At 52.4% G+C, this 23,727-nt stretch overlaps 2 protein-coding genes across 4 annotated transcripts; both read right to left on the bottom strand.

Annotated features, from left to right (window-relative positions):
• Window positions 1-454: 454 nt before the first annotated feature.
• HTR6 (5-hydroxytryptamine receptor 6) lies at window positions 455-8,329 on the bottom strand. The gene is made up of 4 exons (XM_051773442.1): window positions 7,285-8,329; window positions 3,248-4,912; window positions 1,620-1,778; window positions 455-1,363 (listed from the first exon to the last, which is right to left on the bottom strand). The coding sequence occupies exons 2-4, from the start codon at window positions 3,977-3,979 to the stop codon at window positions 962-964; spliced, it is 1,293 nt and encodes a 430-aa protein (XP_051629402.1). The 5' UTR covers window positions 3,980-4,912; window positions 7,285-8,329; the 3' UTR covers window positions 455-961.
• A 64-nt stretch (window positions 8,330-8,393) lies between these two features.
• NBL1 (NBL1, DAN family BMP antagonist) lies at window positions 8,394-22,736 on the bottom strand. 3 transcript variants are annotated; one of them, XM_051773461.1, is made up of 4 exons: window positions 22,559-22,736; window positions 12,777-12,968; window positions 12,486-12,597; window positions 8,394-9,701 (listed from the first exon to the last, which is right to left on the bottom strand). In XM_051773461.1, exons 1-4 carry the CDS (start codon window positions 22,579-22,581, stop codon window positions 9,447-9,449), a joined length of 582 nt encoding a protein of 193 aa, XP_051629421.1. In that variant the 5' UTR covers window positions 22,582-22,736; the 3' UTR covers window positions 8,394-9,446. The 3 variants fall into 3 exon arrangements, with proteins under 3 accessions (XP_051629421.1, XP_051629423.1, XP_051629422.1); XM_051773463.1 differs by lacking the exon at window positions 22,559-22,736 and adding an exon at window positions 18,541-18,559; XM_051773462.1 differs by lacking the exon at window positions 22,559-22,736 and adding an exon at window positions 16,363-16,383.
• Window positions 22,737-23,727: the final 991 nt, after the last annotated feature.

The raw sequence follows: 23,727 nt of genomic DNA, 5'->3' as shown, positions 1-23,727 counted from the left end.
GCTTATGGCTATGGTGGGGGTGGGCTGAATGGAGGCGGCCTGGAATTGTCATTTAAAAGACAGTATTTCTTTAGATTCCTATTTGAAAGGGGGGGAGAGTGTATTTTCTAATTGCATCATCTAAAAATTAACGGATTGTCAGAGAGAAGTGTGGTGGTCCTGTGCCAAGAATGGGAAGCTGTAGGATGGAGCTGTAAGAGGCACTGATCCCATTACTACTGTCACACAACCCACAAAGCCATGACGAGTCGCATCCTCACACCCCCACAGAACATCCAAAAATCAGTGTTGGACATTCTGCACCCAATTGAACCCCCATAGTGCAGTTCTCCATGATTAAACACGATGGTTTCACTGGGCTGTAACTCACTGCTTAACAGGAAACCGAGACAGACATGCTCCAAGTCAGGAGAGGAAACGCAGCTCCAAGAAGACGTGATGTTCCATGGGCTGAAGCAGCTCCAAACCTCTTATCCATGAGTCATGGGATGTGTTTCCATCACTCCTCTCAGTGCAGTAGGTGAAATGGAGGTGATCCATGTGTGAAAACTGAAAACCAAGCCTTGGTTTAAGTTTAGGGGGACAGATGATATGGAATCCAAGGTTCAAACTAACCAGGATGGAAAGAATCTTAGAATCACAGAATCACAAAATATGCTGAGTTGGAAGGGACCCACAAGGATCATCGAATCCTGGCCCCCTTGGGATACCCCAAGAATCCCACCACGTGCCTGAGAGTGTTGTCCAAAGGCCACAAGAAGGGTGAGGGACTGGTGCCAGTGAGCAAAGGAGGGATGGAAGAGAGAGAAACAAGGCAGTGACACGTGGTTGAACCTACCCACAGCAGTGCCCCTCCACGAGTTGCGCGATGCACTGGAAGAGGGAATTGGAGCAGCAGCATGTGGGCTGTTTGTGTGGGGCTGAGGGATCCTTCCCAGCACATGGAGCTCTGTGACCCCACTCAGGCCACAGGGGTGCCGAGCTGCCCAACCTGCGGCTCCGCGTCTGGGGGCTCTGCGTCCCACAGGCTGATAGAGGGGGCGTGGGAGGTCAGGGGGGCTGGCAGCAGGTTGGGATCATTCCCCAGTGCCCCAGAGTCAACTGAGTCAGTCTCAGCCTGCAAGGTGAGGATGTTCTTGAGGGACGTGGCGGCACGGGCTCCGCTGTTGGAGTTCCTCATGGAGAAGGATATGGCGCTGGGCCGGGGCTCCCCCGAGCGCCGGCAGCAGGGCAGGAATTTGCCCATGGCTCTCTTGAAGTCCCTCATGAAGAGCGGGTAGATGATGGGGTTCATGGTGCTGTTGCAGTATCCCAGCCAGGTGAGCACATCGAAGAATCCGGCTGGGACACAGCCACAGACAGCCTGGGGGGGCACAGCAGGGATTAGCAGTGTCTCCCACCTCAGCCCCTATCCAGAGCAGTTTCCCAGGCACACCAACATTCCCCTTTCAAAGGAAACCTCCAAATCCCTTTTGAAGGGTTTTTCCTTGCTGTTGCTCCCTGGGGAAGTTGCATCTTTGCTCCCAGAGGTGTTCCAGCGAGACCTTCAGATTGAACCCAGCTGGATCTCGAGTGAAAAGCTTTTCAAAACCCAACACAAAACCCCCACAGGTTCTTACCTGCGTCACATTGGTAATGAAGAAGGGGAGCCAGGCCACGAAGAACATGCCCAGGAGAATGCCCAGGGTCAGACTGGCCTTCAGTGCCTTCTTGCTGTGCTTGTTGGTGAACCTCCTGCTCTCACTGCCGGCCATGGGCTGGCTTGGGACACAGGGAATCTGTAGCAGGAGACAGGGAATGGTGATGAGCCTCCCCAGACTGGAGCTGCCAGCACCAGTGCCAGCCTCTGCCAAAGAAAAGTGAGGTTAGGTGCTCCAAATCCTGAAAAAACCCTGCCATTAATTCCCTTCTCCAAGAGACAGGAGCAGGGCATGCACCACAGGCCCTAAACTGCAAATTAGGGAGAGGAAACAATAGAAACCCTCAACATTACCTTATTTTTTTTACTGTAAAATAGGAGGTTCTCACTAGGCTGTTCTTTATAGAAAAACCCAGCTCATGTTTTGGTGAAGACAAAGCCCTAAAGAGGCAGCTCCAGCTGCTGATTACAGCAACAAACTAACTACATTTATAAAAGCAGGATGTGAAACATTTCAGCCTACAAACACCATAACTCAGCCCTCCATCCCCCCCGCAATCTAAAATGAACTGATTATCTCAGCCCTCCACTGTAATCAAACGATGCTCCTTTGCCACTCAGCTTCTTGCCCAAAAAGAGAGCAAAAATCTGGTTAAAAGATGAAATTTGAGGGTTCCCTGGCTGACACCTTGTTTTCAGCCAATTTGGGGCTCCAAGAAACCTTTTGGGCCACTTGCCTTGGCTGAAAGACAGGTGGCGGATGCTGGTTTTCCACAACATGACAAAGCCCCTGAGCATCCCCTGATCCCCTGAGTGTGTTTGTGGACTCCAAAGACCTGATATCCAGGGAGAAAATAAACACTTTATGATATTGTCTGTTTATTCTTTGATTGTCCTTTTCCTTTTGACCGTTTGGTGCATCATGTGGGAGAGCTGGGCAGAGTCCTGTCTCTGCTCTTAGAGTGAACAAACTAAATCAAGGTATTTAAAGACAATTAAGTTTGCCTTTTCCCTGTAGGATATGTAGTCAATAAAGCCTATTACAGGGAATTAGAGCTGAAGAAATACAAACAAGTGCAGCCACGTTTTGGTTATAAAACCCACACATGAAACCAGTGATTGCACAAGGAGGGGTTTGGCAGTTCCCATTAACCAGGTAACAAAAATAGAAGCTTCTGTTCAAAATAAGATGCTCTCCAGAATTTGGCATTTGCTATTAGTTGAAATCCTTCTCCCCCATATGTCTCACACCCACCACAGTCAAGATTTACAAGTGGAAAATCAGATATAAGATTAAAACCCTCAGGGATGATGCCAGCCAAGAGGGGGGCTAAAGTGCCTTTATTTTGCATCACTGAGCATTTTTGCCTGAATCTTATAATTTCTCTGCTTCTGCTCATACTGTTTGTGTGCTCCAGAGCATCTCTCCATTGGTGGGACAGACAAAGGGCACTTCAGAGGGCGTCAGCAAGGTGGATGTTGCCCTGTGGTCTAGTTGCCAAAGCCAGCTCTGGTTCTAAGGCTGTCCAGAAGGCAGAAACACCCCAGGCACCCAAACTGTGCAAAAAACAAGGTCTGCAAAAAACAAGGTCCCTGCGGACACCTTACCTGTGGCATGGTGTCATCAGTAGTGGTGGTGGTGGTCACGTTGGAGGTGAGGGAAGCCACCTGCACCGCCTGCTTGCGGGCAGCCAGGAGGATGCGGCAGTAGGTGAAGGAGATGGCAGCAGATGGGAGGAAGAAGGTGAGGCAAGAGGCGACCAGGGCGTATGGCAAACTGACCACCAGCCGGCACTGGTCTTCGTCCCCCCACGAGGTGACGTTCAGGGAGAGCTCCTCGAACTCCAGCTTGTGCCATCCCATCTTGATGGGCAGGAAGGAGGCCAGTGCAGCCACGGTCCAGGTGGCCAGGATGAGCCAGAGGGCCCTGCAGGAGGTCATGCGCAGCTTGTACTTGAGCGGGGAGATGATGAGCAGGTACCTGTCCAGGCTGATGATGCAGAGGTTGAGGATAGAGGCACTGCAGCACATGACGTCGAAGGAGGCCCAGAGGGAGCAGAAGTCCCCCCGCAGCACCCAGTGCCCATAGAGCTGGTTGAGCATGGCTGGGGGCATCACCACCAGCCCCACCATAAGGTCCGACATGAACAGGGACACCAGGAAGTAGTTGGAGGTGTTGCAGAGGGAGCGCTGAGTGACGATGAGGAGGATGAGGAGGAAGTTCCCCGCCGTGGTCAGCAGGATGATGAAGCACAGGAAAGCGGCCACCCAGTTGCTCCCCACAAGCAGTGAGTGCTCCCCCAGCATGCTGGAATTGGGGGCCCCCAGGTCACCCTCCATGGGAGCTTTGGGGTTGGGGGGACCTTCTCTGGTGTGACCTGTGCTACGTGATCATCGCCAGAGCTGGATCCAGGGGAAGAACGACCACCTGTCTGCTCTGTGTCTGTCCTCCTCTCTCCTCTCCTTTCCTCCTCCTCCTCTCCCTCTCTTCCCCTGCTCTCTCTCTTCACTGGCACTCAGGGCAGAGTGACATTCCCAGGAGCCGATCAGCAGAAGCAAGGTTCCCTCCCCGTTACTCACAGCCAGGCAGTGCCTCGTCCCTGCAAATGCCCCTGCTCTGGGATGTCCCTGGACGCTGCTGCTGGATGCTGGGGATGTGCTGGATGGCAGGATACTCGAGATGCCAGGGATGACAGGATGTTATGGATTCTCTGATGCTCTGGATGCACTGGACCAGGGAATAATAAGCCCCTGGGATGCTCTGGATACTCCAGATGCTCTGCACTCAGGATACTTCAGATGCTGGGGATGCTCTGGATCCCAGGATACTCCAGATGCCAGGGATGTTCCGTACCCAGGATACCCTGGATGTTGGGGATGATCTGGACTCCAGGACGTCCCAGATACTGGGGATGCTCCAGCCCCCCGAGGCTCAGCTCTTACCCCCCCAGCTGGGCTTGGCTCCCTGCAGAGCTCTCTCCCCGGGGCCTCCCGAGGTCCTCCGTGTCCGGGTGATGCTGGTGCTGCAGCCAGAGCCGGCGAGGGGAGGCAGAGCAGCTTGAGGCAAAGACCGGGATGCTTCCAGCCTAGCTCGCTCGGCAGGAGGAAGATCCGGAGTGTGGGAAGGGTTCTCTCCCGCGGCAGAGGTGCGTCCAGCCTGCAGGGTGTGTGTGTGAGTGTGTGTGAGTGTGTGCAGGTGCCAGCCAGACTTCCACCTGCTGCTCTGCAATGCACAGGAAAGGATGCAGAAATGCTGATTCCAAGGAGGTGGGGCTGGAGAGGGAGAGGAGGAGATGAAATGAAACGCTAATTAAAACAGGGATCTGGGCTAAACTACACAAAGTGCCAGCCCGAGAGTTCTCTTTTTTGCCTTAAAGAAACAGCCCTGTTCTCTGCTTTCCCTGCCATCCCTGCCATTCCTGCCATCCTGCCATCTGTGCCAGCACTGGAGCCCCCACGCAGCTAGGCCAGCAGGTCAGTGGCCAAGCCCAAGTGCCAGGCTCCATCCTCTGCTTGATCAGCAGCTCCTAGTGCCAGGCTCCATCCTCCACATTGGGTAATAAAAAGCAAAATTTTGCAAAACCAAATAAAAAAAAAAATCAACAAAACCTGCACGAGGCCTCAGGAAGCAAGTAGAGGCATCACAAAACTGGATGACATTCCCACAATCTGCAGCCAGGAATGGAGGGGCAGAGCCAAGGGGAAAGGCTGCACTGGTGCTGGGACAGCCAGAGGGCTGGCCCCTCTGCTTCAGGGTTTTTTGGGCTGACCTTGGGTAGCCCAGATCCTTGTCTGAGGGACAATCCTGCATGCATCCACGGCAACTTGCCCTTTGGCAAGTGGAAGGCAACGTGTGAGAGGACCCAGTGGGTCCTGCTGGTGGCTCCACCCCTGAGTCTCCAAGTGCCATCAGTATCCTGTGCTACCACCTCCACACATCAGAGCCAACACCTTGGGGTGCTGTGAAGGGATTGATTGGGATTTTTTAATTACCCAGCTGCCCAAAGGTGGGTTTTTCCCAACAAATATCTGTGATTTCTGTTGGGAGTTGACCAGAGCTGAGGGCACTGGCTCCAGCACAAACTAGAGCCGTATGTGTGTCTCTGCTGGGCCCCTGGCACCCACCCCTGTGCTCACAGGGCCAGGCACTGCCAGCTGCTGCCCACCCCAAGACACCACCAAAGCTTTCCTTAACATGCTTCCTTTGGGAAGTTGTGCTGCAGATGTGTGGGGAGTGCCAGCTGTGCATCACACACACCCCCTCACCCCATCCCACTGCACCCCAGTGCTGTCTGTGCTGCCCTGTCACCCACTCAAGGACAGAAATCAGTCTCTTTAGCAAGTCCTACTTTTCTAATCACCTTTTCAATAACTTTGTCATATTTTTCCCAGTGGCTGAACAAGCATTTCAGGCCTGGAAACCACCTCTGAGCAAAGGATGGGGGAGATGCAAGGCAGGGTTCACCCTGCACAGAGACAAAGCCCATAGATACCCTGTGCCAAAGTGCTCTCTGAGAAACAGTTGCTGTCGCTGGTACCAAGAAAAGCTCTGCCCTCCTTCTGCTTGCCCAGGACGCACTCCTTGGATGCTCCCAGCCAAACCTCCCCAGCCACCTCTGCATCCCTGTGTCCTGGCAGGGATCCCAGGGCAGAGCAGCACATGCAACACTCTGATCGCAGCAGGAGGTTTCTTTGGAAAAGCATTTGCACCAGGAAACCCTCACTTCCTCAGCCCATCTGTTGCCGGGAGAAGAGAGAAACACCACCCTCAGCCCACCCTGCAGCAGCATCCCCAGGTGGGATAAGTGAAGGCAGCAGGACTTATCCCAGCTGGATCCATGCTGGTGCTCAGTGAGGAAGTGATGCCAGAGGGCAAGTCCAGGCTTCCTTCTCAGCCTGGCTGCACCCCAACTTTAGGAGCATCTCAGTGTGCCTCCAGAGCTTTTGCTTCTGAGAAGGGGATTGGAATCACAGAATGGTTTGGGTTGGAAGGGACCTTAAACCCCATCCCATTCCATGGGCAGGTACACCTTTCACTATATCAGGTTGTTCCAAGTCCTGTCCAACCCGGCCTTGGACACTCCCAGGGATGGGGCAACCACAGCTTCTCAGGGTAACCTGTGCCTAACCTTTCAGGAGTGTTTCCTCCTCAAGTGGGAGGTTTTCTGCTCCTGGTTTGGATGTGCTTGCTGGGGAAGTGAATCTGAACTCATTGAAGCAAAATGGGTTTTTAAAAACCTGCCTTGAAATGAGGTCCAAATCCTACCATTATCCCTGCAAAAGCTTCTCCACGCCAGCGGCTCTCCTGGCCTGTCTGTGCTTTCTCCCTGTGCTACATTTCTAGACACATCTGCAGGGATCATGGCTTCCACCGGCTCTGCTCTCCAGTACCACTAGCAGGGAAAGCAAAACCAGACACCCAAGTGTCAACATGGTAAAACACAAAGGGCTGGTGAGACAGAGAGAGTCAAACTGGGATGCTGAGAGACATCAGTGAGGACATCCAGGCAGTCCAGGGATTAATGCAGCAGCCTCATTCCGTCCTTTAACTGGGATGGTCCCTAGGTTTGATTTTGGGCAGAGCCTGGCTAACTACCTTGAAAAGATTTGTGTTTTCATCTGCACAACAGTCCATCACTGCCTACCTTTGCTGAAGCTCAGCTTGTGTTGAAAGGAGGTGGAGACATCCCATTTCAAACACCTTGGACTGCAGCTCCCGGAGTTTACAGGAACAGCCCCCTGCTAAATCCAGCCTGTTTCCACTGTACACTCGTAAAAGGCCACATGATCGTGCTCAGTGACCGCCACGGGTTTCTCCACCTCTTCTTGGCTCTTCCTTGGGAAGACACTTCACAGCATGAAAACATTATGTTAACAGACAGGACACCTCCAGCCCTGCCAGGTCCTTCCTGTTTAGCCTGTCACTGTAGCATTTGCCGCCTTAATGCAAACCCTCTCCCACTTCCCAAAGTTCAGAGAGCTGCTTTCCAAACCTGCGCAGAGCCCCCAGAGCCTCAACAAGAGGGGCAATAAGAGTTGGACTCAAGGAGGGAGGAAATAAGATCGGCACTCAAAGAGAGGCAATAAGAGCTGGTTGCTGGCACAGCACAGCCTCTGGCCCCTCTGGGAGATGATGAGACCTTCCCCAAGGTCAGACTCAGACCAGGGAGCATCACTGATTGCTTCTGAGGGCACATCCACACTGGCCTGGCATCAGTGGGACCAGAGGTTTGCGAGGGTGCTCAGGGAATGCTTGATCCAAACCCCTTTGGGAAAGAGCCCACTGGTTTCAGCCAAGGCACCCAGCCCTTCCTCACCCACAGAGGGATGTCCAGCCTATGTCCAAGTTCTCCTTCATCTGCTCCAGAAGAGCTCCCCCAGGCCCTGAACATCTGGATGAAACACGCTGGATCAAGACTGTCACCTAGTGGCAACAGAGCTGGTGAAGGTTGTGTGATCCCACAGATCCCACGCACTTCCCACACAAGTGGGACCTGACAGCCTGAAAACCTCCCGGCTGCAGCGACACCGCGCCTGGGCCACAGCTGACGTGCAGTTCCCCGTGCCCACATGCACAACACATGCTGAAGATTTGGGGTCAGTTTTCCTTTCAGCAGCTCTCCCTCCTCCTCCCAAATGGAATGCAGCAGAAAGCTGCAGGAGCCACAGTTCTGCCCTGGCCTGGCCCCTCCTGTCTGTCCTGGCTGGTGTCCTGGTGTCAGCACTGCCAAAAACCAGACAGGCATCAGAGCACTGAGCAGTGGAAGTCAGAACTAATTTATTTAAGAAAAAAAACAAAACCAAAACAAAACTCATCAAAAGGGGGGGGGAGGCATCAATTACAAGCTCTGGAAGCTCTTGTCAGGACAGCGCCAAAGAATCAGCATTATACAACAGAGAGAGAGGGGCAGCAGGAGGGGCACAGGGCCCACCCTGAGCCTCCCCAGCCCTGCCAGCACAGGGACATCCCGGCCCTTGGGCCCCCTTCTCCCTCCATCACCATTAAAAGTGCAGCAGGGAGAGGGGGTACAGGGCTGGCTCCTACCCAAACTCCCCCTGGCTCTTGGCTTTCCCCTGCAGCCATGAAATGTGAAGCCTCAGCACTCATGGCATGATCCAGGTCCCTCATACCCAAGGAGCCATGTGGTGGCCCTGGAGACAGCAAGGTAAGGGCTGTCACCACCACAGTACCCAGTCGCCTCCTACACACAGCCCCAGAGGCACATCCTGGGGCAAAACACTCCCCAAGAGCTGCCCGATACAAAGTGTTAGGGTTAGATTAGTCCAGATCCAGCAGGTGCCAGGAGGAACAGCGTGTCCACGCTGAGCCTACATGGCAGGGAGGGAAAGAGGAGGAAGGGATGCTGCTGGTCCCACCACTCCAGGAGAGATGTGCATCTCCTGTGGGACTGTGGAGAGGCTGCATCCCTTCTTTCTCCACCCTAGGCAGGAGGCATTAGAAGAGAAAACCCCAGAAGGGCTCCACACAGTTTTGGAACCTGTGGACAGCCCTGGGAGCCCCACTCAGCTCCTGCTCTCAGCCAAACTGCCCCGTCCACGCTCCCGCTCCTCTCAATATATTATTACTATGATGTGCAAGTAGTTTTGCATCAGAAAACACTGAGCCCTCGTGTCCCACTCAGCAGCTCCAGCCCTGCCTGTGCCTTGAAACATTCTTCCAGCGCCGGGGTGTCGGGGAGCAAAGCGTGAGGGCAGCAATTAGACAGGAAAGACTCCACCCCACCCCCCCCTCCCCAAACCCTCTCCCTCTCACACCCCCCTGCCAGGACAGTCCGCACAGGCCGAGTCACTCCTCGCCCTCCTCCTCGTGGTGGTGGTGGCTGGAGGCAGGAGGTTCCTCCACCTCCTGCTGGTGGTGGGTGTAGTGGTGGGGGCCAGGACCCTCGGCAGGCATATTCTCCTCAGCGTTCAGGTAGACATTGAACAGGGTTCCTTCGTGGCTTGGCTCCTTCCCACACGCCTGGCAGCTGCAGTGCAGGATCTTCTCCACCAGCTTGTCCACCCTGGGGATCTCCTCATTTCCTGGACAGTCCAGTGTCACCTGGGCAGCGGGACAAGGACACAGTGAGTGTGGAGGCTCCCGTCCTGAGGAGGGAGGTCTGACCTGCCCTGTGCCCTGAAGATTTGGGGTGTTTTAAGCCAGAAGTGATGGGTTTCTATGGATAGAAACCTCCCTGTCAGTCTGCAAGGTGAGAGTTGTCTGGGAACATTTCACAAGGTCACAAGCTCCAGAGACCCAAGGAAAATCACAGAACCATGAAGGTTGGAAGAGACCCTCAAGATCAATGAGTCCTACCGTTAACCCAGCACTACCATAATCACGCCTAAATCACAGAATCATAGAATCACAGAATTATTTAGGTTGGAAGAGACCTCCAAGATCATCAAGTCCAGTCTATGACTGATCTCCACCTTGCCAACTAGACCAGAGCACTCAGTGCCACAGTGTCCTAGTTACAGGGGTTGGGACCAGTTTATCACTATGTGGGTATGACCAAAACTGTGTATTCTACCCTCTCTCTGTCATTTCTGATGGACTGTTAATAAATGGACTGTTTGCAGCAGCTGCTCAGGGCCCACCTGACACCTCAGGCTACAAGCTGGGTGTTAAAGAAACTCTGCAAGGCAGGGGAGTGTTCTTTTGTTTGCACACCACTGACTCAGCTGTGATAACTTCCCTCCAGAAAGGCACCTTCACACCCAGCCTGAGGGGTCATCTCTGCTAATGGGCCACCTTGGACTGGCATAACAGGCAGCTGCAACACCCAGACCATCAAAGATTCCAAAAATATCTCAGGACTCAGAGATAAATCACCCACTGTAAAACTCCCTGCCTTGGGGGAGGCACTGGGCATTTCCACCTGAACCTGAGCACGTATAATCTTGGGGTTTTGGGACTTCTGGTGTCACGCATTGGATCCAGAGGAAGACCAGAACTTCAACAGGACTGTGACTGTCACTCTTGACAAAACTATGATCATCACTTCAACAGGACTGCAATCATCATCTGGACCAACAGGTTTCCTTTCCTTTTACTTTGCCCCCGGCGACCACGTGGTGCTCAGCATAGGGGTGGACGAACACCAAACACCCTTCTGTTCCTGTCCCAGGGTGCAGGGTTATACATCTGTCTTTGTGGGTTAAAATACAGTTTTAAGATACGGTTTTCCCTGTTTCACTGCATTTATTGTAATTTTTTTTAGTAAATTGTAACTCTGACTTGTAATGTCTCAAGTTGGTTTAATTTCTTCCGTCGGTTTACTTTTAAACTAGCACACTGTCCTAGTTAGAGCAGCCAGGACCAGTTCATCACTGTGTGGGTGTAACCCAAACTGTGTATTCTACACCCTCTATGTCATTTCCCAGAAACTGTTAACAATAGATCATTTGCAGCAGCTGCCCAGAGCACACCTGACCCCTCAGGCCATAAGCTGGGTGTTAAGAAGCCTGTGAGACAGGAGGATGTTCCTATCCTCACATCAGTGACTCAGGTGTGATAACTCCTCTCCGGGGAGTCATCAGCACCTCCACACCCAGCCTGAGGGGTCATGTCTGCTAAAGGGCCACCAAGGATTCCAAAAATATCTCATGACTCACAATCCCCCATTGTGGAACTCCCCACCCTGGGGGAGGTACTGGGAATTCCCACTGGAACCTGAGTGTATATACTCTTGGTGTCTTGGGACTTCTGGGCTCACTCGTGAGATCCAGAGGAGGACCAGAACCTCGACCAGACTGCAACCACCACTCTCACCAACAGGTTTTCCTCTCCTTTTACTTTGGACTCAGGGGGACCACGTGGGACTCAGCACGGGGGCCAACGAACACTATTCTGTTTGTGTCCCAGGGTGCTGGGTTATACGTCTGGGTTTTGTGGGTTAAAACCAATTGTTTGTCCGTATAATAGTATTTATCATATTATTGTTATTAAATTGTAATTCTGACTTATAATCTCTTTTGAGTTGGGTTCATTTCTCCTGCTGGTTTACCTTTAAAACAGCACACACACACATCCAGTCATTTCTTGAATGCTTCCAGAGACAATGACTCCACAGCCTCCCCAAGGAACGTATTCCAATGTCTGACCACTCTCTCTAATTTTTTTCTATTACCTAATCTGAACCTCCCCTGGTGCAACTTAGGGCCATTTCCTCTCGTCTTTTCACTTGAGATGTGGCAGAAGAGACCAACCTCCACCTCACTCCATCCTCCTTTCATCCCCAGCTCCAGCTAGACAACACTCCCAGGCACCGCTGGCACAGGAATATCGGTGTGATGGCAAAGGCCACTCACAAGACATGATGCTGAACAGCTCAGATAGTTTAGACTAAAGCCTCTGATCAAATGGGAGCTGAAAGCAAAGCAGAGAGCTGAGCCCAGCTCCCTGCGGCCTAAGCTTCCCTTGGAAGAAGGTTTATGGCTCTGCCAGGGTCAATGGTAGCAGGAAACTGTGAGGTCTGAGGGTGACTGACTATGGGAGGCACTTCTGGACATCGAACAGGGCAAAAACTCCCAAGTGGGAACAGGCAAAGGGAGCGGTTGAGAGAACAGACACGTGGGATGAGCACAGGGATGAATAATGCAGGGAATGACAGGGGATGGCTCTGCAAACAGAGGGATGAAGGCATCATTCAGCACAGTAGTCACATTGCTTCCAGCAGCTTCTTCCACTCAGGTATCTCAAGACAGGGCACGGTCACCTGGGAGACACCCTGGAAGGAAACTACAAGTGGGAAAACCTCAGGGAAGGAGAACAACTTGCTGTAAAGTGGTGGCAGAGCAGAGCTCCTGAGTGAAGCCCCCTGGAGCAGGCAGGGATACTCACGATTTCCCACATGGACTGGGCTGGCATGCAGGAGTCGCAGTGAACCAGGGACTCCGTGGACTGGGGGAAGGTGTTGGGGACACTGTAGCTGAAACACTGTCCCAGACAGGCCCTGTAAAGACAACAGGAGGGATGGGAGCTCAAGGGACATGCCTGCTCTTCTCAGCAAAGGCAGAAGGAGATCTGGCCTTCCACTGGGACAGGTGGAGGCAGGAGCGTGCGAGTGACAGTCCCCAAAGCCACTCCTGTGCCATTAGCTGCCTCCAGCCCTGTGCTGAGGTGGATCTGTACCTGTTCTGGATGGATTTGGACTCGCAGCCACTGTGCCCCACGATCTGGGTGATGTTCTTGGCCTCACACCAGGCGCTCTTGTCCGGGAAGAGGGCGAGTTTGTTGATGGGCGGGGGAGCGGCCAGGAGCGCTGGGAAGAGGGCACCCACCACGAACCATAACATCATGGCCAGCTCTGCCAAAATCCTACACCTGCACACAGAGAGCAAAGCATTAGCAGGAAAGAAAACAGGCAAACCAGCTGAGTTCTCCAACCCCATGGAAGTTCTTGGTTGAGACAAGCACAGGTACATCCTCCCTGATGTGGTCAGGATGGCTCCCCAAAACACTGCCTGGGGAGTGGGATGTGCTGCTCTACCTCTTCCCCTTTCAAAACAGCTCTGGGGCAGGGAGATACCTGCATTACCTCTCCCAGTCTCTGTGCCAGGAGCAACAGCAGCTTTTCATTTCCCACCCAAAGCTGGGCTGGGAGAAGTTTGCAAACGAAAACATCACCACCACAGGCCAAGCCAGGCTGGAGAAGTCTTGGACCACAGAAATGTTATTATTTGAGGAAGGAACAAGCTTCCCCACTTCCTTTTCTCCCACCTTAAAAGCCAAAGCTGGTCTTGCTGCAAGCCTTCCCGGGAAAAAGGGAAGGAAAACCCCTCTCATCCTGGAATTGTGCAGCAGGTGTCGCTGCAAGGCAGTAGCACACACGGACATGTGGAAACCTCAATCCAGGGGCTGGAAACCCGCAGGAAAGGCCAACACAATATTTATTTTTATAGAGCCACTCAAATTCTGCAAAGGGTTATTCCAAAGATGAGAATTTGGGCAGTGGACAAGGGGAGGGGGGACGGGCCTTGAATAACAAGCATAAACCTAACTCGCAAAGGCGGTCAGCTTGGAGGTCACTTCCCACTTCCAGAGAAATCCCACCCGGGGTTTCCATGCTCTGCTCTCCGGCCAAGGTGCCTGAATTAACACTCCCAATCACTGGGGAAAGGCAGATGGAAAAGCATCATAGAAACAGGGAAATTTTTTCCCCACAGAGAAACCTGTGGGGTTTCACCAGTCATGGTGAAAGGCAGACATTTATACTTCCTAAAATATTTGTTAGAACCATGTTATTTGTTATTTCCTTCTATTTATTTATCCAGACAATGATCCAAAGCCCATATTGGAAAGACTCCTATTGATTCCCATGGCTCCTGGATCCAGCCCTCTAATGTTTGCTGCGAAGGAGAGGAAAAATGCCTTCTTCCTCAGACACTGGTGTCAGAGGCAGGTGGGGACTCCCAGCTGGGTGTTCCCAGGCCACTCCATCTGTCTCCACAGTCCTCTCCCGCATCCCCTGGGCTGGAAGACCACTAGGATTATCTACATGACTGAGACACCTTCCTAGGCACCGCCCGCAGCTCCAGCTCAGGGATTTTAATGTCATATGGGGTTTTGCCCTATTATCCCTCCACTGAGCCCAACTTCCTGGATCTGAATCAAGAGAGAGACAAGATTCTTCCTGTTCTCCATCCCATGGCACCTAGAAAAGAGCATTCTCACTCACAGGATCTCTGGAGGAATCAAGTGGGGTCTCTGCTAACTTTCCTTATTTCCTGGTGATACAAGAACCACAATTGTGTAATGCAGCAACACTTGTACAGCCCTGCTTCCTAATCCCCCAGCACTTGTGGGATGGGAATCCCACAGTCCCCAGTGGGGTTTGCAGGTGTTGGCTGGAGATAAGCAGAGGGTTTTAACCCCTGCACTTGCCCTGCCACTAATGAGAGCTGTGGGGTTAAATACTTTTGTCCTGAAGATGACTCTTAGGACTTCTGCTTCCTGAATTTTTTTCCATTTCACTGGGGGAATTCTGTGATTTCTGTAAGAAGAACCAGGTTCAGCTGCACACACACACAAAACACTTGGTTTGCTTGGTTTTCCGAAACAGCATGGCTCACTCCTCAAATGCCAGCAGCTCTGTGGTAATGAATCCCACTCCCAAAGTCCGAGATCAGAGCTGGGGTGCGACCCAAACAGCAAACACCTCCATCCCGAGGAACAGCTGAAATTCCTCTGGAGTCAGTGCACAAGTTCACTTCCACATGCCCCACAAGAGAGCAATTTCCTTATTTCCAAAGAAAGGTGGTGGGTGGTTTCTGTCCAGGTTTCTGTGCATCTCTACCCAGCTGCAAAGAGACAAACATTCCTGTCTGTGCTGAGTCCTGCTTCCCTGGAAGTTTTTATTGTTCCTGGAGGGAGGTGTTCAATTGCCAGAGGCACGAAGGATCCTCTCAGAGCACCTGGTATCCTGTGAGGAAGATGAGTGAGGTTGTGCTCTGCTAAAGCACAGGACCTGGCCTGGATTCAGTAAAGCACTTAAACATATGCTTAAGCCTTTCCCTTTTCCTGGGATGTGTTTGTAACCAGGGCCCCCAGCAACAACGGCCACTGGTCTGGTTTGCAGGGGGTGGTAGGAGAGTGGGGCAACTGAGAGCCTCCACAGCAGGGGAACTGGGTATCCCTATGGACCTGGAGCAATTCCAACTTTCCCCCGTTCCTCAGGGCACCCTGGTGCCGAGCGGTGCTACCCCCCAGTGACCTGAAGCCTTGAACACGCCACATCCACACCACACGCTGCTCTCCTGCTCACAAGAATGCCCTGGAACCCACAGGGCCACATTTCTAGTAAGTAACAAGGTTTATGCCGGTGCCTAGGAAAACATCTGATGCAGCTGAGTTTGGGAGGGAGCTGGGGTTGGAAGCAGCCCTGGCGTGTCCGCTGGAATAGCTCAAAGCAGTCATGCGAACAGTGCTGCCACGAAAACCATTCATCTGACAGCAGCCACAGTGCCCGAGACAAAAGCGCCGTGTTCCTTCTCCCCCCGGCTGGGAAGGGAAGGGAAAAAGGAAGACAGGGCACCCGAGCAGGTTTGCAGACTCCCGATTAAATAAAGGCACTGAGCACATTCCTCCATGACAAGCTAAATTACATGTTGCAGCCCCGAAAGGAACAAGTGTGTTCCGTGGCTGACCCGGCAGCAGCAGCCACTTCCCCCCACACAGGGCCTTCTTTTTCTTTCCCACACCGGGGCACACTTTTTTCCCTGTTAGTCAAAGCTCTTCAAGCAGAAAGTTCAGCTCAGTTCCGGCAGAGTTCCCTCTGCAGGGAGCTTCCTCCCCATCCCTTTGGCCGTGTTTGGGAAATGAAATGACTCAGCCCTGAGCCTGGCACATCCCAGGCTCCCAGACAAACAACTTCTCAGCGCAGGCACAGCTGCAGTCTTGTGGTGAGCAGCTCTAGAGCCCTTTTCCAGGCTCTCCCCAGGTCCGAGGAGCTGAGGGGCAAAGTGTCCATGGCTGGTGGGTCTCAGGGAACCACCTCAAAACCACTGCGAGGCCCAGGAGTTCTGCTGACAGCTCAGCCTCCCATGATCCCAGTTTGGAGATCTGCTGGTACCACCTCAGATGTTCTGTGCCACCCAGAAGAGCTCTTTCCTCCCGTTCTAACAGTCCCGGGACTCTCAGGAGTCCCTCGAGCAGCGCCTGGAAGCAGCTGGGAAAACCTACATTGTTACGCTGGCCAGAGGACAATCACTGGAATTACCTCGGAGGCCGCGTTCCCACCATCCAGCCCACAGCTGTTCCCAGCCATTTGGAAACCAAACACTTCTGGAGGAAAATAAAACAGATTTAATCAGTTTTACCCTCTTTTTCCAGTGTGAAGTTTACACCATAACACAAGACAAGCTTGCAGGTGGACATGGGGAATGTTTCATGAGTAGTTTAATGTGTTTATAGGTATTTTTCTTATCCAGGATCTTACAATTCTGCCAAATACATAAAACCACATACGCAGGTAGATTGTGCTCATGGCCACACACACAGCATCCTGGTTCTGAGAAACAAGAACCCCCTAAGCTTTACAAACATTGCTCAGCCAAGGCTCACAGCCTGTGGATACAGCACAGAAACAGTGTCAGCTCCATGCTGGAGCTCAGGAAAATGGGACACAAGGACAGGAAATGGCCTCACCTCAGTGCCTGACTCAGTGATCCAAGACCTTGTGTGAGACACACAAGACCTCAGCAGAGACGGACGAGGTGAAGGCTTCAGCTCCTGGTCTGGATTACAGCTGGGACCTCCACTGTCCTCTCCTACCTCCTCGGACACACAGCTGCCCTTCCTGACGGAGCCAGCTTCCCACCCAGCTGGGCTCTCTCTGCACCACACCAAGAGCAACCCCAGGTTGGTGTTAGACAGGAATCACAGCAATCCTGGATCCTGCCTTTTTTGTGTTCAACTGGATATTCATGCCATTTTGCTGAGAAAAGCTGCTGCACAGCCTTGCTGCGAGAAGAGGAGGCCCCAGAGACACTCTGTGCCTCAGTTTCCCTCACTGCAAGAACAGACAGGGAAGCATCGAGTGAAGTGATGGGTGCAGGGAGAGCGGAAAAGCACAGGGAGGTCTTTGGAGTGCCAGATCTCCTTCGAGGGAAGCAGGAGGGAAGGGCTGGCTGCCAGCAGCCCTTGCCCCACACGATGCCATGAACCTCGATGGGAAGGTGCTCAGGCAAGGGCTCAGGAGAGGTGGGAACCAGGTTGGAACATCGCGTGGGGCAGTCACACAAGGACAATTTGCTGCTGGGAAAGGGGGGGGTCACTGCCTGGAGAGGAGGAAGCTCTCCCAGGACATGGGTGGGATCACTCCTGTGTGTGGAGGCAGACAGGAGAGATCTTGATAGCCACTAAAACACTAAAAGGTAAATGATTATTTAGGCACTCAAAAGAAAGTGAAGCCACAGTGTCTGCTTTGGTGGCAACTGGAAAGAGACATCCCAGAAAGATCCAGGGCATGGCTCTCCTCAGACAGGATTAGGTCTATAACTTCTGAATACCACCAGGGATTGCCTCTTAGGAAACTCAACTCAAATAATATTTGCTTACATGGAATAAAAAATTATTATACGCCAGCATTATTAGCAGGAAAAGCTTAAATCTCAACTGCAAAAAAATGAAAAGTCAGTGTGTACTGAAACAATCTATCAAAACAGCAGATGTTATTCAATACTTGTCCTTATTTAATACTTCCTCCTTTTTTGAAATTTGCATTTAGCTAAGACTTGACATTTTTGGGGACTCTACTGTAGTGAGTGCAACAGTCAAAAAAATCTAATGGATGTCATGACAACATGGGCAAGGGAGAGGGAAGAGAACTCTCCACTGAGAATGTCTGGAGGTAATTCTTCAGGACAGCAAGACACAAGAGAGCTCAGCTGAACACAGAAGTCTCTCCTGAGCTCAGAGCTTCAGTCTTGCTTCACTGAGCTGCAAAATCTGGGAAGAAATTACAAAAAAATAAACAAGGAACTAGCACAGGAAGACATTTGATATTTAACAACCACAAGAATCCATCCTAAGAACTTTTTGATAGGGGAGCAAAAGCTGTGTCGTTTCTCACCGTGGACCTGGCTGTCTCTGCTCCTTTCAGGAGCAGATGTCAGAGCTTCCCTTTCTATAACATATTAATTTCCACTCAAGCACAGTTGGGCAAGTCACAGAAATAAAGCAGCAATAGAGAAAAGCAGCGCAGCATTTTTAAAGCACTCTGCCCTCCCCACTTTGGCCAGAAAGTCAAAAGATTTTGGTACATTGGGAGTTTCAATTTAGCTTCTTGACCATGCACTGAGCACTTTGGAAATGCATTTTTTTGCAGCTGGGAAAAAAAAAAAAATCCAAGCTGCTTTACCTACAAAAGTCATTGGAAATCTACCTCTGGACTTACATAGGCTTAGAATGGGGTCCTGAAGGAGCTCTGCTGGAAAAGGGACACACTAATGGCCTGTGGAAGAGGCAAGAGTCATATAAACAGTTTGTGGTAATTCATTTCAATTGCTCAATTTCTTCAGCATTAAGAACAATCACGGCCAGGAAAATGCATCAACCTGAAGCACAGGAATATATCCTGGCCCCACACTGCCCTCCACTCCCTCTCCAAGCACATGAGACTCTGCAGCCCCTAAAAGCAGCAGGACAAGCAGGATGGGAGCAAAGATCAGCTGTGACCTGGAAAACAAGCTGGGGGCCAGCTCAGTTTTGGGGAGCAGCAGGACTGGGGTGCCTCAGCAAACTGGGGAGAAGGAGAGGGCCCAGGCCCTGCCTGAGCCCCCGCGCAGGGAAGAACCCGCCTGGCGCGCGCTGTGGCTGGAACATTCCCAGCGGGGGGTCGGATCCGGGTGCATCTCAGCTAATATGAGAACCAGGCACTTCCAAACACAGCTGTGAGCAGTGTTCCAGCCGGAGGCCACGCTCGCATGTCTGGACCTGAGTGAGGCTCAGCTCCCTCCTGAGTTTTCCCTGGAGCTGGTGTTTCCCACACAGCCATCCCACACACCCACTGGCACAGAGCAGGGAGGGTCAGCCTGGAGCTGAGGGCACCCACTGCACTCTGGCCCTGCAGGAGGACAACTAGTGTCCAAATTCAGACTGTGGATCCAACCCCTTCGAAAATCCCATGGATAACAGTGACTGCTGCTCTCTCCAATGCTGTCCCCGAGCCCTGTGAGCAGCAATTTCCCACTCAGCATGGAAAGGGAATATCTTTTCCTCCACCCCCACAGTACCACTATCAGCAGCCTGGCCACTATCCCTGACCTCCCCAAAGCACCAGGCTTGCCCCAGAGCATGGTCACACCATTTTCCAGAGCCACAGCCTCTCCCCTCCTTGTTTGGACACAGCTTTCATGGAGCCAGCAATAAAACCCGCAGGATCCCACGAGTCGCTCACTTTTATCCATGTTTGATTTGCAGGCACCAGCGGTTTCCCTGGGGAGAGCTTCTCCCAGCAGGCCCAGTTCTGCTTTCACTTAGAGTGAGGTAAACTGGGACTGGCTGCTCCAAATGACTCCACTGGTGCAAATGAGATCAGAATCTGGCACCACTCGTCTTACTCAAAACAAGCTTAACTGGAACCAGATAAAACCAGTTCCAGTACATAGTGGCCACCAGGATGATGATTTTTCAATTCCTGCAGGCAGAGGGGAGCTGTCTCGGATGCCAACCACACTGGCTTTTGCCTTGCTTGGTCATTCATTACCAAACTTGCATAAAAACCCAGCGCAGCAGGGTTGCGCCTGAAGGCTCAGGTTCCCAGCTGCTGGAGCAAGAAGGGGAAAGAGAGAAGGAGAAAGGGGCTTGCTTGTGGATAGAGCTGTGGATCTTTCAGGATCCTCCCTGCTGTTTCCTTCCCCCTTTAGCAGCCATTTAGGCCATATCTTGGTCACAACAGCAGAAATCCAGTGACCTGAGTGCTGTTTTGCCCTTTTACTCTCTGCTTTACACTGCACCAGCCTCCTCAGTTTTGATGATATAAACCCAAAGTCCCTGTTATTTACCGACTGCACTGACCAAAATATCTCCAACACCAAGGCATAAAACCACATGGAAGTGCAGAGCCAGAGATGTTTGGAGGTAACAAAACAGTTCACAGCTCAGGTGGTATTTTCAGTTGCTACCAGGGCTGACCCAACACTCGACATTTAGACAGTTTCTCCTGAAACTGCAGGATTGGGCCCAGTAACTACAAGGAAATCACACCATGGCCCAAACACTGCTCTTTTTGCCCCTCTGGACAAGTTGCCTGAGCTCTGTGTTGGAGAAAAAGGAGATTTAAAAAACATCTGAGAGTGACCCAAGCAAGGGCTCGATCCTGACTCCATTTCCAAAGCTCAGCTCCAAAGGACTGTGATCTTGGCTGGGACGGGGCTATTGGCCCAGCCCAGCTCCATAACTGATGGGAATGGGTGCTGGGTTGCTCCATTCCCATCATCAGTGCTAATTTACACCCGGGAAAGCCCTGGCACCCAGTGCCCCACATCCCTCCCTCCCTAAACAGCACTGCACAAGAAACAAAGGTCTGGGGAACAGCAAGCACAGCTTCTTCCAGGGCTAACAGGAGGCATGGAGAACAGACCACCCCTCATTCCCACTCTGAAACTCCCCTAGAAGGACAGTTTTATCAGCTGTTTGGGTTTTTAAGAGTCTGATATGAGTGGGTGTGAAGTTTCTTTGCCCTCAGCCCTCCTGGACCCCCCCGGCAGGTGAGGGTTGTTTTTTCCAGCAGACTGCAAAACAAAAAGAGCAGGAGCAACACCCAAGGACAGAGCAAGAACCCAGCTCTGCCCACCCTGCAGCCACTGCCGCTATGGTACGGGAGCTGGCAGACGTAATGCCAATGCTTCAATGGGAATAGCATGGAGTTTGGGCAGGGATAACTGCCCAGGAGTTTTCTCTGCTCCTCAGGCAGGTTTCCCACGGTTGTACCAGCCTGATCTGCCCTCGGCGATGCCAACACACACCACGGGCAAAGTTACTCCACCACAGGCAGGTCTTCAAGGCTGCTTGAAAAGTATTTTGGCTCAGGGCCCAATCCTGCACCTCCAGAGCACCCAAAAATTCCCTCCAGCTCGACTCTTCTCCTCACTCCAGAAAGACGACCGGGCACTCAGGAAGACTATGCTCATTTGCCCTTTTTGCGAGACCACAAACTCCCTAAGTTGGAATTCGGCGTGGAGAGGTCACGCCAAGAGCCCGGATTCTTCTCAGGGCTGTTTGCAAACACTTGGGATTTTTATACTGAAGGCAAATTCCATTTCCCATCCTGCGGTTTGCAAATTTGAGGCGAGCTGCCTTTTACGAGATGGGAGACTGCCTTCAAAAAAGCAAAAGTGCCCGTTCTGTACAGCTGGTTTTTGGTTGGTTGGACATTGCAAAGAGGACATGGAGTTCTTCGGCTAAAAATACAAGGGAAAATCTGGTTCTCTCCGTATCTCCAGGATCTTTCCCGCTTGTTTCAGTCGGGTGCAGATTTTTCAAAAAAAACCCTGCATGGCAAATCTGTGGTGTTCCAACTCCACAAACACTTCCTACAGGCTGAATTTTGAATTTGATGGGGTTAATCCAGTATGTAAAACTTAGATTGTGGAGCAGGGCAGAAATATCTGGTGTCCTCATAAGAGCAATATTAGTAGGGAATAAGGGATTGTCCAGATCAACTTTAATGCAGCCTGAAAGCTAGCTAAAGCATGTTCTGTTCCCAAAATCTCCCAGGAAAAAAAAAGAGAGGTCCTCACCGAGCACAAAACACAGATATTACTGTACAGAACAAAACAGAATTTCTGCAAATACTTAGCCAAACTGAAATACGTTAGGGCTCAAGAAACAGGTAAGGATATATTGTATATGCCATTGTATATTCTAGTAAATGCCCAAACTATTTGTAGGATACAAGGATGTAAATTCATCCCCAGGATGAACTTTTCAAGGAACAAAAGTTTACTGCCTTGCCATCGGGAAACGTTCTTTCCTTTACGATCGCTGAAGTACCCCACGTCCGCTGGTGGTGTGGGTTAATCGATACTGAGCGTTCCCGTTCTTCCCCGTGCACTTTTGTTCGAAACCCGAAAGCGATGGGAAGGAGGGAAGGACTGTACCACAGATGTGCGCCCGACACAGCTCCCGGCTCCCCAGCTCCCAGTCTTATATTTAATTGGAGCTAAAGCGGCGGTGGAAATAGTTTAACGATTGCAGAGCAGATCCCCCCAAGTCCGCCTCATCTGCAACCGATTTCTGCCCGTGGCTACATCCTCATCCTCCCGGCCATCAATCACCGGCAGGGTGGGGGAAGAAGAGAAGGGAGAGGAAAAGAGGCGAATAATCTGGTGCGGGGGGGGGGGGGGGGCGGGGGAGGGAAGCAGAAGGTTCGGGACGGGGGTGGAGGGGACACAAAGCCAAGGGCTACTCACCACCCAGGCGACGGCGGGGACATCCCATGGGGTCCGGGGCCCGGCGGTGCCCAGCGGCTGCCGCATCCCCGGCGCGGCGGGGCGGCCACGGAGGGAGGCGCGGGGCGGGCGGGAGCTGCCGCGTCCTTCCCTCCCTCCCTTCCCTCCCTTCCCTCCCTTCCCCCGGTGCCGGGCTCCGGGCGGTGCCGCCGGCCCCGCCGCTCGCGATTGCACAATCGGGGTGGGAAGGGAGAGGAGGGGAAAGGAGGGAGCGACGGCGGGAGGAGGGACGGAGGGAGCGGCAGGGGCAGCGCCCGCCCCGCCGGGGACCCGCCGAAGACCGGGCACGGAGACCCCCGAGCAGCCCCCGCGGCCGCCCGGCTGAGAGGTGAGAGCCGGAGCCCTAACACGGAGCTCACCCACCGACCTGGGCCGTGAAACCCCCGGAAAGGGCTAAAACTAACGGGGAGAGCACGGTGGCGACGCCCGGCCGCAAAAACGAGGGGTCTTTGGAGAACTGTGTCCGAAGGGAATGTCCCAGCGCTTACTCCTGAAGTGACATAAACAGTCTGGATCGGGCTCGCCGAACGCTGACAATTCTTATTTAAACACAATTCTTGATAGAGAGTGCTTGGGGCAGAGTCCTGGCCAGACTGAAGACTTTGAGAAAGTTCTCCAGCACCAGAGACAAAGGTTTTCTCTTTTGCTTTTCCTTTCTTTTCCCTTCCTCTTTCTCGTCTTTTTCTCTGCTTTCTCTTTCTTCTTTCCCTCTTTCCCCTTCCCATTAAAAAACTAACAGCCAGACCCCATCCCAGTGAACCCCATTCATGGCTACCTTTCTGGTGGGATAATTGCTGGGGACCAAAGGGGTCTGTTTCTGTATAGTCACAATTAATCTAACAGAGGCCCCCCATTAAACACTACCCAAATCAAAAGATACCTGCCAGGCTTGGCTGGGCTTTGCTGGCTCCTGTTGGTGTGAGGATTTGCATAGAGATCAGAGAAGCAGGAAGGGGAGGTGGATAAGAAGAACCAGCTGTGCTGAGGGAAGCGTTGGTAATGCCCTGGCAGTAGTCCCTGGGGAGAGGTTTAGGGGCTGGGTGTTCACTGAAGGAGGCTGGAGGCTGCCAGTGAAGCAATGATTTCCTGCTGCTTAGTTCCTTCCAGCTCCAGGATAATAGGATTTGTAA

This window comes from Manacus candei, unplaced genomic scaffold (assembly GCF_025592945.1).
Source record: "Manacus candei isolate 608988 ecotype Guabito, Panama unplaced genomic scaffold, ASM2559294v1 h1tg000169l, whole genome shotgun sequence".
Lineage (NCBI taxonomy): Eukaryota > Metazoa > Chordata > Aves > Passeriformes > Pipridae > Manacus > Manacus candei.
The sequence above is the reverse complement of the archived record's forward strand: the minus strand, read 5'-3'. Positions and strand labels throughout refer to the sequence as shown.

Bases quoted from the DNA above. Each gene is read 5' to 3' on its own strand.
- HTR6 (XM_051773442.1), bottom strand. From the start codon at position 3,979: ATGGAGGGTGACCTGGGGGCCCCCAATTCCAGCATGCTGGGGGAGCAC. The intron at 1,779-3,247 runs GTAAGGTGTCCG...CTCCTGCTACAG, and splicing joins CTGATGACACCATGCCACAG to ATTCCCTGTGTCCCAAGCCA. The intron at 1,364-1,619 runs GTAAGAACCTGT...GTGCCCCCCCAG, and splicing joins TCATTACCAATGTGACGCAG to GCTGTCTGTGGCTGTGTCCC.
- NBL1 (XM_051773461.1), bottom strand. From the start codon at position 22,581: ATGTCCCCGCCGTCGCCTGGGTG. The intron at 12,969-22,558 runs GTGAGTAGCCCT...CTCTGTGTGCAG, and splicing joins TCCCCGCCGTCGCCTGGGTG to GTGTAGGATTTTGGCAGAGC. The intron at 9,702-12,485 runs GTGAGTATCCCT...CCCGCTGCCCAG, and splicing joins CCCAGTCCATGTGGGAAATC to GTGACACTGGACTGTCCAGG.